The sequence below is a fragment of the Babylonia areolata genome, chromosome 31 (assembly GCF_041734735.1).
Source record: "Babylonia areolata isolate BAREFJ2019XMU chromosome 31, ASM4173473v1, whole genome shotgun sequence".
Classification (NCBI taxonomy): Eukaryota; Metazoa; Mollusca; class Gastropoda; order Neogastropoda; family Buccinidae; genus Babylonia; species Babylonia areolata.
The window spans coordinates 19034789-19051707 of record NC_134906.1 but is presented as its reverse complement, the minus strand read 5'-3'; the positions used below and the strand labels follow the sequence as shown (position 1 = coordinate 19051707).

At 42.8% G+C, this 16919-nt stretch overlaps 1 protein-coding gene across 1 annotated transcript; it reads left to right on the top strand.

Annotated features, from left to right (window-relative positions):
* Positions 1-16658, top strand: LOC143276142 (uncharacterized). Its single transcript, XM_076580558.1, has 9 exons — positions 1-306; positions 3046-3144; positions 3964-4084; positions 4421-4537; positions 7879-7976; positions 9588-9668; positions 10242-10379; positions 13412-13609; positions 15625-16658. The coding sequence occupies exons 2-9, from the start codon at positions 3079-3081 to the stop codon at positions 15715-15717; spliced, it is 912 nt and encodes a 303-aa protein (XP_076436673.1). The 5' UTR covers positions 1-306; positions 3046-3078; the 3' UTR covers positions 15718-16658.
* The last annotated feature ends 261 nt before the right edge of the window (positions 16659-16919 follow it).

Genomic DNA, 16919 nt, shown 5'->3' with positions numbered 1-16919 from the left:
CATAGCAACCCGGGGGACGCTTGCAGAAGGCAACTGTTCTATCTGCCAACTTGGCACGGTTCCGTGCGCTCTTTTCACACACTTAATCCTGACCAACAATGTCGACAGTGCTTGTTTGCGCTCCGACCATTTAGAGAGGCTTGAAACGAACGGGAGCAAAGCCACGGGGTGTCAGCTTGGGTGAGATAAATGGGCTTGCTGATCGTCTGAGTGCCGGAACATGCTGAAATCTGTTGCCAGATGATTTGCGTCAAGTTGGGCGAGCGGAGATTTTCAAGGGATTGGTCGCTTGCGTATGTGTGAAAGGTATTGTTTTGGTTTGGTTTTGATGTTGTTTTAAGGGGGCAGATTTAAGGTACGGCGATAAGACCGAATCTGACTGCCAAGTTATAAAATTGAAAAGCATAATGGAGAAAGTTTACACAACGAACAATACTGAGTTGTGAAATTATAAGACACTTTACTAATTTCCAGTCATCTGTGATCAGAGACGTTGATATTTTTCTCACTCTTTTTTTTTCTTTTTTTTTTTTAAATCAAAGTGAGCCATATCTCATAACTGACTTTTGATTTTTAAACAGACTTTACCCATATGAAGCAGATTGAGTTGGTTTCATTGTGTAACAATTATAGGCAGTATGTTAATTTCAAAACTTCAGTGTTGCAGATTTTATTATTTAGCAATTACATGTACCAACACCAATTTTCAGAATTTTGGCATGATAAATCGTGTGTGTGTGTGTGTGTTCATACTATCCGATTATGTTATGTCTTTATGGTATCTGATTTATCTTAATTGATTGAATTCACATACATTGTAAAGGAAAGCTCTCTCTCTCTCTCTCTCTCTCTCTCTCTCTCTCTCTCTCTCTCTCACTCACACACACACACACACACACACACACACATGTATATCAATTTATAGCAAAAAAATGTGGCATGATAAGTGTGATACATCTCATCCAAAAATCAAACAAACAAAAATTTAGTGGTGTTCTTTTGTATTGTATTATTGGCCATCGATGCCTTGAATAATCAAAGAAATTACAGAAAAAGGTCAATGAATGGAAGGGTATTAAAAAGTAACAAGTTAGTAACAATACATAATTAAATGCAAATATTACAGATATATAATATAGATACAATAAATTAGAAGCAAGAGATAATTTTACCAGTGCCTCTCTTGTTCTCATGTCACATGACAGTGACAGTGACAAATAGTTCCACAAAGAAACAAAAAATCCCAAGGTCTGTGCTCCTTCTCCTATCATGACCCAGTTTCAGTTTCTTAAAGAGGCGTCACTGAATTCAAACAAATCCATATATGCTACACCACATCTGTTAAGCAGATGCCTAACCAGCAAAATAACCCAATGTGCTTGGTCAGGCCTTGACTGGCTTGAGCGCATGCTTATTGTGTACCTATTAGAGTGGATTTCTTCTACAGAATTTTGCCAGAGGACAACACTCTCATTGCCATTGGTTCCTTTTCAGTGCGCCAAATGCGTGCTGCACACAAGACCAGGGTTTATTGTCTCAACCGAATGACTAGACGCCCAGTTTGATTTTCCAGTCAAACTTGGAAGAAAGGGCGAGAGCAGGATTCAAACCCACACCCTCACACTCTTTATATTGGCAGCTGAGCGTCTTGACCATTCTTCCACCTTCCACCTATCATGGCCCCTTCCTATCTCTGTGGCTGCCTTCACCTCTACACTCCATCTTGCTCACTATGATCAGCTTCGGATCCACTCTGTTTACGCATACCCAGATTCAAACACTCGACTGTTGGCTGCCATTCTTTCTCTGTCTCTGGACCTTGCAGTTGGAATGAACTTCCTCTTTCGCTTTGCCAAATCTCCACACTCAGCTCTTTCAAGTCTGGCCTTAAAACCCACCTCTTTCCAAAATAGCCTCCCTTCCCTGCCTCTTCCTTGTCTTCAGTTTCTCCAGTTTTAGAGTTATGCATGCATATGAATGACTGGTGCGAAAGCGCTTTGATTTGTCTCTGCACAAGATTCAACGCTATATAAATACCATTATTATTATTATGGCCCAGTGGTGTTGAATAAACTACCCATCTTAGTCTCTCACATGGATTCCTCAGTTAAGTTTTAAAAGTCTCTAAAAACACCACCTTTTTCATTCTGCCTACTATTTTATTGACTGCTAGTTTGTTTCTTGGGCTTCTGCTGATTATGTGTGTGCAAATCAGGTTGTTTGTTTGCATGTTTGTGCACACGCTTGTTCATGTGTGGTGTACTTGATGCAAGTATGTTTATGTTTGTAAGTTTTTTGTTGTAATCACCATGAGTTCACTACCTGGGACGTATGAGTGTCAACCTGTTTTTCTTCATCTTTTTCTTCTGCTTCTTCTTTTTCTCTGCTGCTTCTTCTTCTGCTGCTGCTTTTGCTTCTTCCTGAGGGGAAACACACTAACATTATCATGTTTCAATATACACACTTTCTGGCTTTCCTGAGGGGAAACACATGTACATAATCATGTTTCAATATACACACTTTCTGGCTTTCCTGAGGGGAAACACATGTACATAATCATGTTTCAATATACACACTTTCTGGCTTTCCTGAGGGGAAACACATGTACATAATCATGTTTCAATATACACACTTTCTGGCTTTCCTGAGGGGAAACACATGTACATAATCATGTTTCAATATACACACTTTCTGGCTTTCCTGAGGGGAAACACATGTACATAACCATGTTTCAGTATACACACTTTCCAGCCTTTCTGATACACACACAATATACACACTTTCCAGTTTTTCTGAGGGGAAACACACTAACATAATCATGTTTCAATATACACACTTTCCAGCCTTTCTGATACACACACAATATACACACTTTCCAGCTCTCCTGAGGGGAAACACTAACATGACCATGTTTCATTGTACACACTTTCCAGCTCTCCTGAGGGGAAACACACTAACATGACCATGTTTCATTGTACACACTTTCCAGCTCTCCTGAGGGGAAACACACTAACATGACCATGTTTCATTGTACACACTTTCCAGAAGAGCTGAGAGAGGGGAGGCACACTGACAACCATGTTCAGTGGACCACAAGACTACAGCCAACTGGACCTAAAGCAGTTCGGGGGACATAAGGATGAAGTAAGTTTCTCTACACTGCAGTGATGATAATGATTAATTTGACAGTACTCCTGACTTGCTGCAGTCAGTTTGATGCCAAAGTATTCCACCAAGAGCTATAAACAATGATTATCTAAACTGTGAATTAGCATTGATAGCAGCAATAGGCATGCAAGCAATGACACTTATAAGCTTTTATCGGTTCTGATAGTTTTCTGTGATGTTAGTCAAATTTAGTTCTCAGGGCTGTTGATTGTTTACGCACATATACATCACTTCACAGTTCACAAAAACACACCCATAAACACCCACACAAGCTCTGGTATGCATATATACACATGCTTGAGCATTTTGCACACGCACGTGCACACACACACACACACATCATACATACAGTGATACACAGATGCACAGACACACACACACACATACACACAAAATGTATGCACACACTCACACACACACATTCTCCCGCTCTCTCTCTCTCTGTGATATCACTTAAAGGGGAAAGACATTAAATTGAAGATTACTACTACTACTGCTGCTACTGCTACTGCACACACACACACATACACACACACACACACACAAACACACACACTCACACTCACACTCACACTGTCGCACTGACATACATGTATACATTTGAATTGGTAACAGTTGTCAGAAAGATGACAACAGTTCTTCTAACAGTTCTATGGGGCCATGAAGCATTAGACAGGAATAATAAACAAGAAAAAAGAAAAAAAAAGATGGTTATGAATATAATAATGATATTATGATGATGACAGTGACAATAATAGTGATGATGATGATGATGTTGCTGATGATGATCAACAGGTGAACTCGGTAGCCTTTTCCCAAGACTTCCAGATTCTGGTGACAGGATCAGATGACCAGCGAGTGCGCGTCTTCAACGCAAAGACCGGTCAGCTCCTCTGTAAACTGAAGGGCCATGAAGGTGAAGTATCTGTGTGTGTGTGTGTGTGTGTGTGTGTGTGTGTGCGTGCGCGCGTATGTGTATATATATCTATATATTCATTTATGTATACATCTATATCTATATCTTTTTCTATCAACCTATCTGTCTGTCTGTTTATCTATCTATAATGTGTGTGTGTGTGTGTGTGTGCATTTGAAAGGGTCAGGAAGTGTATGTAGTGAATGTGCGTGTGTGTATGTGCGAAAAGCATTGAGGCTGCATGTGTGTTATTATTATTACTACTTTAAAAAATATTTTTGTTATCATTATTATTATTATTATTGTTGTTGTCATCATTATTACCATCATCAACAGGAGCCATCAAGAGTGTGACTGTGTCTCCCAACAGCAAGTTCATCGCCAGCTGCTCTTACGACAAGACAGTTCGACTGTGGAGAACTGCCACGACTGAGTGCACCCACATTTTGACAGGTAGTGTTCTTGCACAGGGATTTTTTTTTGTGCTGTCTTTGTCTTTTGTGTGTACCCACATTTTGACCGGTTGTGTTCGTGTACAAGGATTTTTTTATGTTGTGTGTGTGTGTGTGTTTGTGCATGTGTGTGTGTGTGTGTTTGACATGCCTCTGTCTTCTGTCATCTGCCATAGCGTTGTGTTAGGCTCTGTGCATTTGTATGTGTGGCGGTGGGGGTCGGGGAGTGTTTCTGTTTGTGTGTGTATGTATGTCGCTATGTGCACATACAGATGTGTGTGTCCTGTTTATGTATGTATGTGTTACAGTGTATGTTTGTATGTGCCTGTGTTTGTATTATATGTGCTTCTTTGTGTGTGTATGTGTATTTGTGTGTATGTGCCTGTGTGCGTGTCAGGAGGGACATGAGAAGGGGAGATGTGGTGCATGACATTATATATCGGGGGGGTGGGGGTGCATGAGGTGTAGAAGGTGACAGGCAAATCAAGGCGTTACATGCATTAATCATTCACACACACAAACACCTGACAACAACAACAAAAATAAGAATTCATAAAGTGACCCAAAAAAACACAGCACTGTACATGTATCCATTAGCATTCACTTGCATGCTGCAAGATTACAGCTGACACACAAGGATGATTTAAAGTGTTGGGAATGACACAACAAGAGGAGGAAGAGAAGGTTTTGACAGATGCTTGTGAGGCAGTATGTTTGGAAAGAGGTGAGTGTTTTAAAGGCTTTGACAAATGCTTGTCAGGCAGTATGTTTGGAAAGAGGTGAGTGTTTTAAAGGTTTTGACAAATGCTTGCCAGGCAGTATGTTTGGAAAGAGGTGAGTGTTTTAAAGGTTTTGACAAATGCTTGCCAGGCAGTATGTTTGGAAAGAGGTGAGTGTTTTAAAGGTTTTGACAAATGCTTGCCAGGCAGTATGTTTGGAAAGAGGTGAGTGTTTTAAAGGCTTTGACAGATGCTTGCCAGGCAGTATGTTTGGAAAGAGGTGAGTGTTTTAAAGGCTTTGACAGATGCTTGTGAGGCAGTATGTTTGGAAAGAGGTGAGTGTTTTAAAGGCTTTGACAGATGCTTGTGAGGCAGTATGTTTGGAAAGAGGTGAGTGTTTTAAAGGCTTTGACAAATGCTTGTCAGGCAGTATGTTTGGAAAGAGGTGAGTGTTTTAAAGGCTTTGACAGATGCTTGTGAGGCAGTATGTTTGGAAAGAGGTGAGTGTTTTAAAGGCTTTGACAAATGCTTGTCAGGCAGTATGTTTGGAAAGAGGTGAGTGTTTTAAAGGCTTTGACAGATGCTTGTCAGGCAGTATGTTTGGAAAGAGGTGAGTGTTTAATGGCTGACTTGAAGGAGCTGGACGTGGGGATGTTCCTGAAGAAAAACAGGGAAGTCAGAGAGGAGGTATGGCTTCAACCAGGTGCAACAAAACAACAACAAAAAAACCCAAAAACCCAACATGGGCTGTGTTAGACAGGAAATTTGAGCGACGCTTCCAGAGAAGCATTAGTGATATAGATGACGTTCAGCTGTCAGTGGTCCCCTGTCTTCCCTTCAGAGCCGTTAGCGCACTCGGTTCTAGTGTCTGGGTGGCTGCTGAGGAGAGACAGATACTGTGCAATACAGTACAATACAATACAATACAATACAATACAATACAATACAGTAACTACAATACAAACAGTACAATACAGTACAATACAATACAGTACAATACAATACAATACAATACAGAAAATACAGTACAATACAATACAGTACAATACAATACAGGACAGTACAATACAATACAATACATTGCAGTGCACACAACGCAACACATCACAGAACAGCACCAACACAACAAAACACAACACAACACAACAATACAGTGCAGTACAATTCAACACAACACCAGTACAACAGGACAATACAATACATGTAAACACAAAACCAACACAACAGGACAACACAACGCAGTACAACAAAATAAAAACATCTATATTTCATCCAAATTGTGCACCGACAAGCTTGTCACTCACACCACACACAGTCTCCCAGCCCAGAGACAGGTGAAGGGCACACTGACATGAGACAAAGGTCAGACCAACAGGTGAAAAATGAAGCATAAAAAAATGAAGCATGCTCATATCAAGCTAAATGCATGCAAACAGGTAATAAAACACCGTGGATTGATTTACAGTGAATACACCACAAGCGAATAATTGAACACAGAGGTTTTTTGATTTACAGTGATGTCATGGAGAGAGAGAGAGAGAGAGGCCTGATTTACAATGTCACGGAGAGAGACACACACACATACACACACAGTGTCACAAAGAGAGGCATACACATCATCTTAAGAGAGAGTCATTATGTGAGGACTAGCATTTTGTACCTGGCCTCACCTGCTGATGACTGGATACATGTGACCATTTTTTTTCCTCAAGGCTTCAAACCCTCCTTGCATGAAAAAAATGCAGCTGAGTTTGATCCGGTGTGTTCAGATTCCCAGACCATTCAGTGGATGTGTTACTGCAGGGCCAACACTCCATGTGAAAGTGGTGTTACTGTAATTTGGAGAGTCTCTGTGCCTTGAAGCTTTGACTCTGAACAAAAAAGACCTGGCTTGCATGCTGAAGAGTGAGTTTCAGTCTCAGTTTCTCAAGGAGACGTCACTGGGTTTGGACAAATCCATATATGCTACACCACATCTGCTAGGCAGATGCCTGACCAGCATCATAACCTAACATGCTTAGTCAGGCCTTGAGTGCATGCGTATATATCTGTGCACCTATCAGAATGGATTTCTCCTAAAGAAATTTCTCCAGAGGACATCACTCTCATTGCCATGGGTTCTTTTTCAGTGTGCCAAGCATGTGCTGCACACGGGGCCATGGTTTAATCTTCTCATGCGAATGACTAAGATGCTCATTGTGGCAAAACGGTTAAGACACTCATCTGCCAATACAGTGTCTGTGATGGTCCTGGGTTTGAGTCCCACTGACTAGCCCTTTCTCCCAAGTTTGCTTGGGAGGCCGATCCATGCTTCTCTGCTAATGGAGTAAGTGAACAGACTTGCCCTGTGTAGACAGGTGTCACTTACTTGGCTGCTTGGCATTTGCATATCATAGGATGAGAAGCATATTTGCATATTACAAGATGAGAGACGAGAGTGAGGAGAAAGGGAGTGACATAAGGAAGACAGGTAAAATGTTGAAGAAAGGTGGTACCTGACGGCAAGTGGTACACTCTGTGTGTGTGTGTGTGTGATCGTGTGTGTGTGTGTGATCGTGTGTGTGTGTGTGTGTGTGCGGATGTGTGTGTGTGTGATTGTGTGTGTGTGTGTGTGTGTGTACAGGGCACGAGAAGAGTGTGGAAGTGGTAGTGTTCTCCCCTGACTCGGCCTGGTTGTGCTCAGGATCCTGGGACAGAACGGCCATTGTCTGGGATGTGCAGGTTTGTCTCCCATACCCTGTCTGTCCATCAGTCACTCTGTCTGTCTGTCCATCTGTCTCTCTGTCTCTGTCTCTCTGTCTCCCTTCCCAGCATCCCAATGCAGTGATGCCTATGGCCTGAAAGCAATAAAACATTAATTCATTCATTCTCTGTCTCTCTCTCTCTCTGTCTTTCTCTCTATGTCTGTCTCTTTCTGTCTGTCTGTCTCTCTCTCTGTCAGTCTGTCTCTCTTTCTGTCTGTGTCTGTCTGTCTCTCTGGCACTCTGTCTGTTTGTTTGTCTGTCTGTCTGTCTGTCTCTCTACCTGTCTCTCTCTTCCCATGTCCTGTTTCATACAGTGATGTTGGGGATATGCATTTGGTGATTGTTGTTGTTTTAGTATGTTTTTCTTTTTTAATTTGTAAAAATATATATATGAAGACATACCAATGAACTTTAGAAAAACTGTTTCCCAAGTAATTTACAAACAAAGTAGACACACACAGACACGTCCACTTGTATGGTGCACAAGTAGGCTTTTCCATGTGTGACTGTTTTTTTTACCCTCTCCAAGCAGGCAGTTTTACTCTGTTTTCAGAGGAGGGGCATCATGGGGAGAGGGGGGCGGTGCATTAAGGGCATGTTCTTATTTCCATATTCCACTGAACGCTGACACGGATAACAGGATCTTTAACATGTGTATGTGATCTCTTGCATGCGCATACACATGAAGGGTGTTAAAGCAATAGCAAAGTCTGCACGTTTATTGACCTGGGAGATCAGAAAAATCTCCACCCCTTAACCCTTCACCCCACCAGGTGCACCAAAACTGGGGTTCGAACACAGGAAACTCGGGTCATAATTCAACGCTCTAACCGTTTGGCCTCACCGCACCCGTCATCAAGGAAGTTGTGTCTTCCTCCTTCAAGTGCTTGCATCACAAACATTTCTGCAGCACTGAGGGAAATGGAAGAAAGAACATGGTGGTTTTTAGGAACGTAGAACGTGTGTCAAGACAGCATTGGTACGGTGTGTTTTATGACACGCGCTGTGCATCAACAGGGAAGTCAAGGGGCTGATAATGTATGTCTACACAGGACATCAGTCCCCTCACATTTGACACCACGGTGATCAATCAGCAGCATTAAAAAGGCAGCGAGTGGAACGCTTTTTGCATTTTAAACATGGAGACAAGACACCTGTGGATGTGATTGGTGGTGGGTGGGGTGCTGTTTGTGGGGCCTGGGTGTTTTTGAGGGGGGTGTGTGTGTGTGTGTGTGATAACATGCATATGTCACTGTGTGATATGATAAATGTTACTCTGTGTGTGATATGTATATGTCACTCTGTGCGTGTGATTTGATATATGGTGCTGTGTGTATGTATGTCACACTCTGTGTGTGTGTGTGTGTGTGATATGTCATGATGTGTGTGATATGATATATATGGCACTGTGTGTGTGTGTGTGTGCTATATCCATGGCCTGTGTGTGATATATTTCTGTGTCGCTTTGTGTGTGTGTGTGTTGTGTGTGATATGATATATCTGTGTCACTGTGTGTGTTTGTGTGTGTGTGTGTGTGTGTGTGTGATATGATATAAATGTGTTACTGTGTGTGTGTGTTGTGGAACAGGATGGAGGCATTGTGGAGAGACTGACAGGACACACTAGCCTGGTGCAGTCCATCGCCTTCTCTACTGACCGACAGCTCATTGTGAGTGCTCTGCACTTGTCCATGATGATAACAATCTTTTTTTGAATTTGTATTACTCTTTTTATGACAACAGATTCACTGTGAGGACTTCGGGCTGCTCTCCCCAGGGAGAGCATGTTGCTACACTACAGCGCCACCCTTTTTTTTTTTGTATTTTTTCCTGCATGCAGTTTTATTTGTTTTTCCTATCGAAGTGGATTTTTCTACAGAATTTTGCCAGGAACAACCCTTTTGTTGCCGTGGGTTCTTTTGCGTGCGCTAAGTGCATGCTGCACATGGGACCTCTGTTTATCATCTCATCTGAACAACTAGCGTCCAGACCACCACTCAAGGTCTTGTGGAGGGGGAGAAAATACTGGCGACTGCCGATGTGATTCAAACCAGTGTGCTCAGATTCCCTCGCTTCCAAGGCAGACACGTTACCTCTAGGCCAAAGCTCCACATAATGATAATAATAATGATGATAATAGTGATGATGATGATGGTAATAATGTGAAGACTGCGTGACACTGTTTTTTTCAGGGTTGAATGTTGACTCGTGGCTTTTTCTCCTCTTGATGCTGGTTGTTGCAGGCGACGGGATCCTGGGACTTCACAGTGCGCGTGTGGGGCACCAGGGAGCTGGGGCAGGGTCTGGGTCCTCGGGTGCTGGTGCTGGAGGGACACACGGGCAACGTTCACGCCGTCACCTTCTCCAAGGACGGCATGCTGGTTAGTGCTTCAGTTCAGTTCAGTTCAGTTCCATGATGATAGTAATGATTACATCACCAATACTACGCACCTACTACTACTACTACTACTAATGATGATGAGGATGATGATACTACTACTACTGCTAATACTACTGCTGCTGCTGCTGCTGCTGCTGTTACTACTAGTGCTGCTACCACCACCACCACCACCACCACAATACTACTACTACTGCTGCCACTGCTGCTGAAACCACTTCTACCACCACCACCACCACCACCACCACCACTACTACTACAACTACCACCACCACCACAATAGTGCTGCTGCTAGTGCTGCTACTAGTGCTGCTACCACCACTACTACTACTGCTGCTGCTGCTGCTATTGCTACTGCTGCTGCTACTACTACTATTACTACTACTGCAGCTGCTGCTGCAACCACTACTACTACCACAACCACCACCACTACTACTACCACAACCACCACCACCACCACCTCAATACTACTACTACTGCTGCTGCTGCTATTGCTACTACTACTGCTGCTGCTGCTATTGCTACTACTACTGCTGCTACCACTGCCACCACCACTACTACTACTACTATTGCTATTGCTGCTGCAGCCACTATTACTACCACCACCAACAGCACTACCACAATACTACTACTACTGCACTGCTGCAGCTGCTTCTGCTGTTACTACTACTGCTGCTACCACCAGTACCACCACTACTACTACTGCTGCTGCGATTGCTACTGCTACTACTATTTCCACCACCACCACCACCACCATCGCCACAATTCTACTGCTACGACTACTACTACTGCTGCTACCACCACCACCACTACTACTGCTGCTGCTATTGCTACTACTACTGCTGCTACCACCACCACCACCACCACAATACTACTACTGTTGCTGCTGCTATTACTACTGCTGCTACCACCACCACCACCACTACTAGTACTACTACTGCTGCTGCTATTGCTACTACTACTACTGCTGCTACCACCACCACCACCACAATACCACAACTACTGCTGCTGCTATTGCTACTACTACTACTACCACCACCACCACCATCACCACAGTACCACTGCTACGACTACTACTACTGCTGCTGCTGCTATTGCTACTACTACTACTGCTGCTACCACCACCACCACCACAATACCACAACTACTGCTGCTGCTATTGCTACTACTACTACTACTACCACCACCACCAGCAGCACTACCACCACCACTGTTACAATTGCAACTACTGCTGTCATCACCACCACCACTACTACTCGTGCCACCCAGCTCAAGGAGGTGTCACTGTGTACTGAAAATTCCATACACCACATCTGCCAAACACATGTCTGACCAGCCGTGTAACCCGACACGCTTAGTCAGGCCTGGAGAAGAAGAGAGAGAAAAAAGAAAAGAAAAAAAGAAGCAGATGGATAATAAAATAGAATAAAATGCGGGGGGAAGAAAGGTACATGAATGAATAAAAAATTTTAAAAAGCAAGAGAAACTTACAAACAGCTTTCAGGGATATAACTCTCTCTCTCTCTCTCTCTCTCTCTCTCTCTCTCTCTCTCTCTCTCTCTCTCTCTCTCTCTCTCTCAGTGTGTCTGTCTTTCCCTCTCTCTTTTTCTCTCTCTCTTCCCCCCTTTCTCTCTCTCAGTCTCTGTCTCTCTCTCCTCCTCTCTTTGTCTTGCATCAGATAACTTTTTTTTTCTCTGTCTGTCTGTCTTTTCTTTCCCTCATGTTTAATGCTGTTTCAGTGTCTTGACCCCCAGAAAATGGGCGACAGCATCTGATCAGGGTGACATCATTTCATTGTCATCAGAATAGGTCCCTGAATTTAGGATACAGAAATATTTCATGATAGATATAGATATACATATATATATTTAGAAAGAGATATAGAATTTGAAATAGATGTAAATAGATAGATAGGTAGATAGATAGATAGATCTCTCTCTCTCTCTCTCTCTCTCTCTCTATATATATATATATATATATATATATATATATATGGATAGATAGATAGATATGGAGAAAAACACACACACACACACACACACACACACACACACACATACACACACACATCGACACACAGAGCTAAAAAGAACATGTCACAAACAGGTAAAATGACCATTTCATTAAAGAGTAAACAACACACAGTATTGTGAGGAAAGCAAAGCCAACAACCCAGCAAAATCACCAACACCTAACCCCATGTCGCACACACACACACACACACACACACACACACACACACACACACACACACACATCAACACACAGAGCTAAAAGAAGCATATCACAAACAGGTAAAATGACCAGTTCATTAATGAGTAAACACACAGTATTGTGAGGAAAGCAAAGCAAACAAAATCACCATCATCTAATGCCGTGTCACCCACACTCACACACACACACACACACACACACACACACACACACACACAGACCTCTGTTATTTATTTTTTCATTGTTGTAAGTTAATGCTTGTTGATATGCATACACCTGTTTTCCCTCCTATAACACCTCATTTATTACACGCCACTATCCCTTTAAACTTTTTATTTCTTATAATATACTTATTTTCATTTCCTCTATACATACATTAACACTTTCTTACACTATTAATCACAAGCATTCCCTCTCTTTCCTCTCTCTTCTTTCTGTCTGATAACACTTGTTGTGAATAGACAGGTGCAATAGCTGAGTGGTTTAAGTGTTGGACTTTCAATCTGAGGGTCCCAGGTTTGAATCACGGTAATGGCGCCTGGTAGTTAAAGGGTGGAGATTTTTCCAATCTCCAGGTCAACATATGTGCAGGCCTGCTTGTGCCTGAACCCCCTTCGTGTGTATACACACACAGAAGATCAAATACGCACATTAAAGATCCTGTAACCCATGTCAGTATTCGGTGGGTAATAGAGACATGAAAATACCCAGCATGCATGAACCACGACAGAGTCATCGGCAAGTCGATGTTGGTCATGTAATGGAAAGAAGGAGAAGACATGAAACTGAAGATCTTTACAGGCCTCCGGCTCCTGGGACAAGACGGTGCGGCTGTGGAACCCCAAGACGGGGCGCTGCCTGCACGTGTGCCGCGGGCACATGGGCTGGGTTCAAGCCCTGGCCTTCTCCCCGGACGGCACCTACCTGGCGTCCTCCAGCGATGATGATTCTGTCAAGGTGTGGGACGTGGTCAACGGGCAGTGCGTTCGAACCCTGGAGGTGAGGATATTTTTCAGGGTTGGGGCAGCCTGGGTTGTTGTTGACAGGGCGCAACAAGCCGAGTGGTGTTAAAAGCGTTGGAACTTTTTTCAGTCTGAGTGCTATAGGAGTGTGTTTTGTATTGTAGGAGTATACTTGTGCTTGCTGTGCTATAGGAGTGTGTTTTGTATTGTAGGAGTATACTTGTGCTTGCTGTGCTATAGGAGTGTGTTTGTATTGTAGTATCCTTGTGCTTGCTGTGCTATAGGAGTGTGTTTTGTATTGTAGGAGTATACTTGTGCTTGCTGTGCTATAGAAGTGTGTTTTGTAGGACCATCCTTGTGCTTGCTGTGCTATAGGAGTGTGTTTTGTATTGTAGTATTCTTGTGCTTGCTGTGCTATAGGAGTGTGTTTTGTATTGTAGTATCCTTGTGCTTGCTGTGCTATAGGAGTGTGTTTTGTAGGAGTATCTTCGTGCTTGCTGTGCTATAGGATTGTGTTTTGTATTGTAGGAGTATCTTCGTGCTTGCTGTGCTATAGGAGTGTGTTTTGTAGGAGTATCTTCGTGCTTGCTGTGCTATAGGAGTGTGTTTTGTATTGTAGGAGTATACTTGTGCTTGCTGTGCTATAGGAGTGTGTTTTGTAGGACCATCCTTGTGCTTGCTGTGCTATAGGAGTGTGTTTTGTATTGTAGTATCCTTGTGCTTGCTGTGCTATAGGAGTGTGTTTTGTATTGTAGTATCCTTGTGCTTGCTGTGCTATAGGAGTGTGGTTTATATTGTAGGAGTACCTTTGTGCTTGCTGTGCTATAGGAGTGTGTTTTGTAGGAGCATCCTTGTGCATGCTGTGTTATAGGAGTGTGTTTTGTATTGTAGGTTGTAGTATCTTCGTGCTTGCTGTGCTGTAGGAGTGTGTTTTGTATTGTAGGAGTATACTTGTGCTTGCTGTGCTATAGGAGTGTGTTTTGTATTGTAGGAGTATACTTGTGCTTGCTGTGCTATAGGAGTGTGTTTTGTATTGTAGGAGTATACTTGTGCTTGCTGTGCTATAGGAGTGTGTTTTGTATTGTAGTATCCTTGTGCTTGCTGTGCTATAGGAGTCTGTTTTGTATTGTAGGAGTACCTTTGTGCTTGCTGTGCTATAGGAGTGTGTTTTGTATTGTAGTATCCTTGTGCTTGCTGTGCTATAGGAGTGTGTTTTGCATTGTAGGAGTATCTTCGTGCTTGCTGTGCTATAGGAGTGTGTTTTGTAGGAGTATCTTTGTGCTTGCTGTGCTATAGGAGTGTGTTTTGCATTGTAGGAGTATCTTTGTGCTTGCTGTGCTATAGGAGTGTGTTTTGTATTGTAGGAGTATCTTCGTGCTTGCTGTGCTATAGGAGTGTGTTTTGTATTGTAGGAGTATCTTCGTGCTTGCTGTGCTATAGGAGTGTGTTTTGCATTGTAGGAGTGTCTTTGTGCTTGTTGTGCTATAGGAGTGTGTTTTGTATTGTAGGAGTATCCTCATGTTTGATGTGCTATAAGAGTATGTTTTGTATTGTAGGAGTATCTTTGTGTTTGCTGTGCTATAGAGTGTGTTTTGTATTGTAGGAGTGTCTTTGTGCTTGTTGTGCTATAGGAGTATGTTTTGTATTGTAGGAGTATCTTTGTGTTTGCTGTGCTATAGAGTGTGTTTTGCACTGTAGGAGCATTGGTGCTACTTCAAGGATTTCTGTGGACTGCATTTTTACTGTTGTTGTTGTTATTGTTGTTTTGAGGGGCAGGGTGGGTGGGTGTAGTACGCAGATCAGAGGAGGTTGGGGATGTGGTGGAAACAGAAGAAAGTGTGCATTTTTGATTGAAATGTTGAAACCTTTAGCTTCATTGACAGAAAATGAATTAATTTATTTATTTTCATCATTTCAGCAGTATAATACATAAGATAAATCTTGTTTAGATAGAGAAAGAAAAAAAAACCTGCTGAAGGAATTTTGTATGAATTAAGTAGACTTAATGAGGAATTGTGTTTGAAGATAACGTCTTGCATTTTGGGTTTGCAGGGACAGACAGACCAGGCTCAGCACTGTTCCTTCACTCCAGGGGGCGCTCTGGTGGCGTCAGGTGCTGCCATGGTTACACTGGCCTTGACCTGATCTTCATCGCTTGAACTTGATGACTTTTTAAAAAAAAAGTGTGATGGTGCTTTCTATGGCACCCTGAACTGTAAAAAGGAAGAATGTTGGTCATTGTTCTACATTTTTCTGCCATCCAGAGCTTTAAACCAGAAGGAGGATCCAGCATTCATTGTGTATCGAGGTTTGGATTGAAAAGTCTGCTGGGGTTCATGTGTTTTTTGTGCTTGATAATCATGTGACTGGTTTGCTTGTGTGTGCTTTTGTGCGGGGGTGTGCATGCATGTCTTTTGTAAGTTGGTTGATAACTCTTGCTCTCTGTCTTGCCAGCGTGCCACAGTGGTTAGTGCAAAAGTACTGGTGAATGAGAGGCCATGGGTTCAGATCCCATCTGTAAGCTGTGGTCTTGTATTGTTAAGCCCAGCCCAGCTCCTGCCCAGAAAGGAGTGTGTCATACGCTCAAATGGGAAGACTGGAACAAGAATTGTTTTTTTGTTTTTGTTTTCTTATTTTTGTGGGCTGCGACTTCCATGTTCACTTGTATACACAAGTGGGCTTTTATGTTTATGACCGTTTTAATCCTGCCATGTGGGAAGTCATACTCCATGTCATACTCCAGTTGTTGTTGGGTTTTTTTGGGGGGATGTGCATGCCAGGTATGTTGTTTCCATAACCTGACATGGATTACAGGATCTCTAATGTGCATATTTGATCTTCTGCTTGCGTATACACATGACAGGGGTTCAGGCACTAGAAAGTCTGCACATCTGTTGACCTGGGAAATGGGGAAAAATCTTCACCCTTTACCCACCAGGCGCCGTAACCAGGATTCTGACCTGGGACCTTCAGATTGAAAGTTCAACGCTTTAACCACTTGGCTGTTACACCTGTTGGAACAAGAGTAAAAAATCATCCACTTCATGGATATGTCTTTGAAAGTGTTCCTTTCACGCCACCCCACACACCACTGCCCTCCCCCCCCACCCCCACCCCCCCACCCCATGCTTGACAAACATTGCAGGTGTCTGTATCTCTGGGCCTGATTCAGTGATCGACACAATGACGATAACAAACGTTATTGGCAAGTAGTGTTTTACAGCTCCAGTGCTTAGGGGGATAATTCAGCTAATGCAAGCGACTGATGAACACAATGATTCAGTATGAAAGGAAGCTCTGAAATCAGAGGTGACAGAATGGTTGAGATGCTTATCTGCCGATACAGT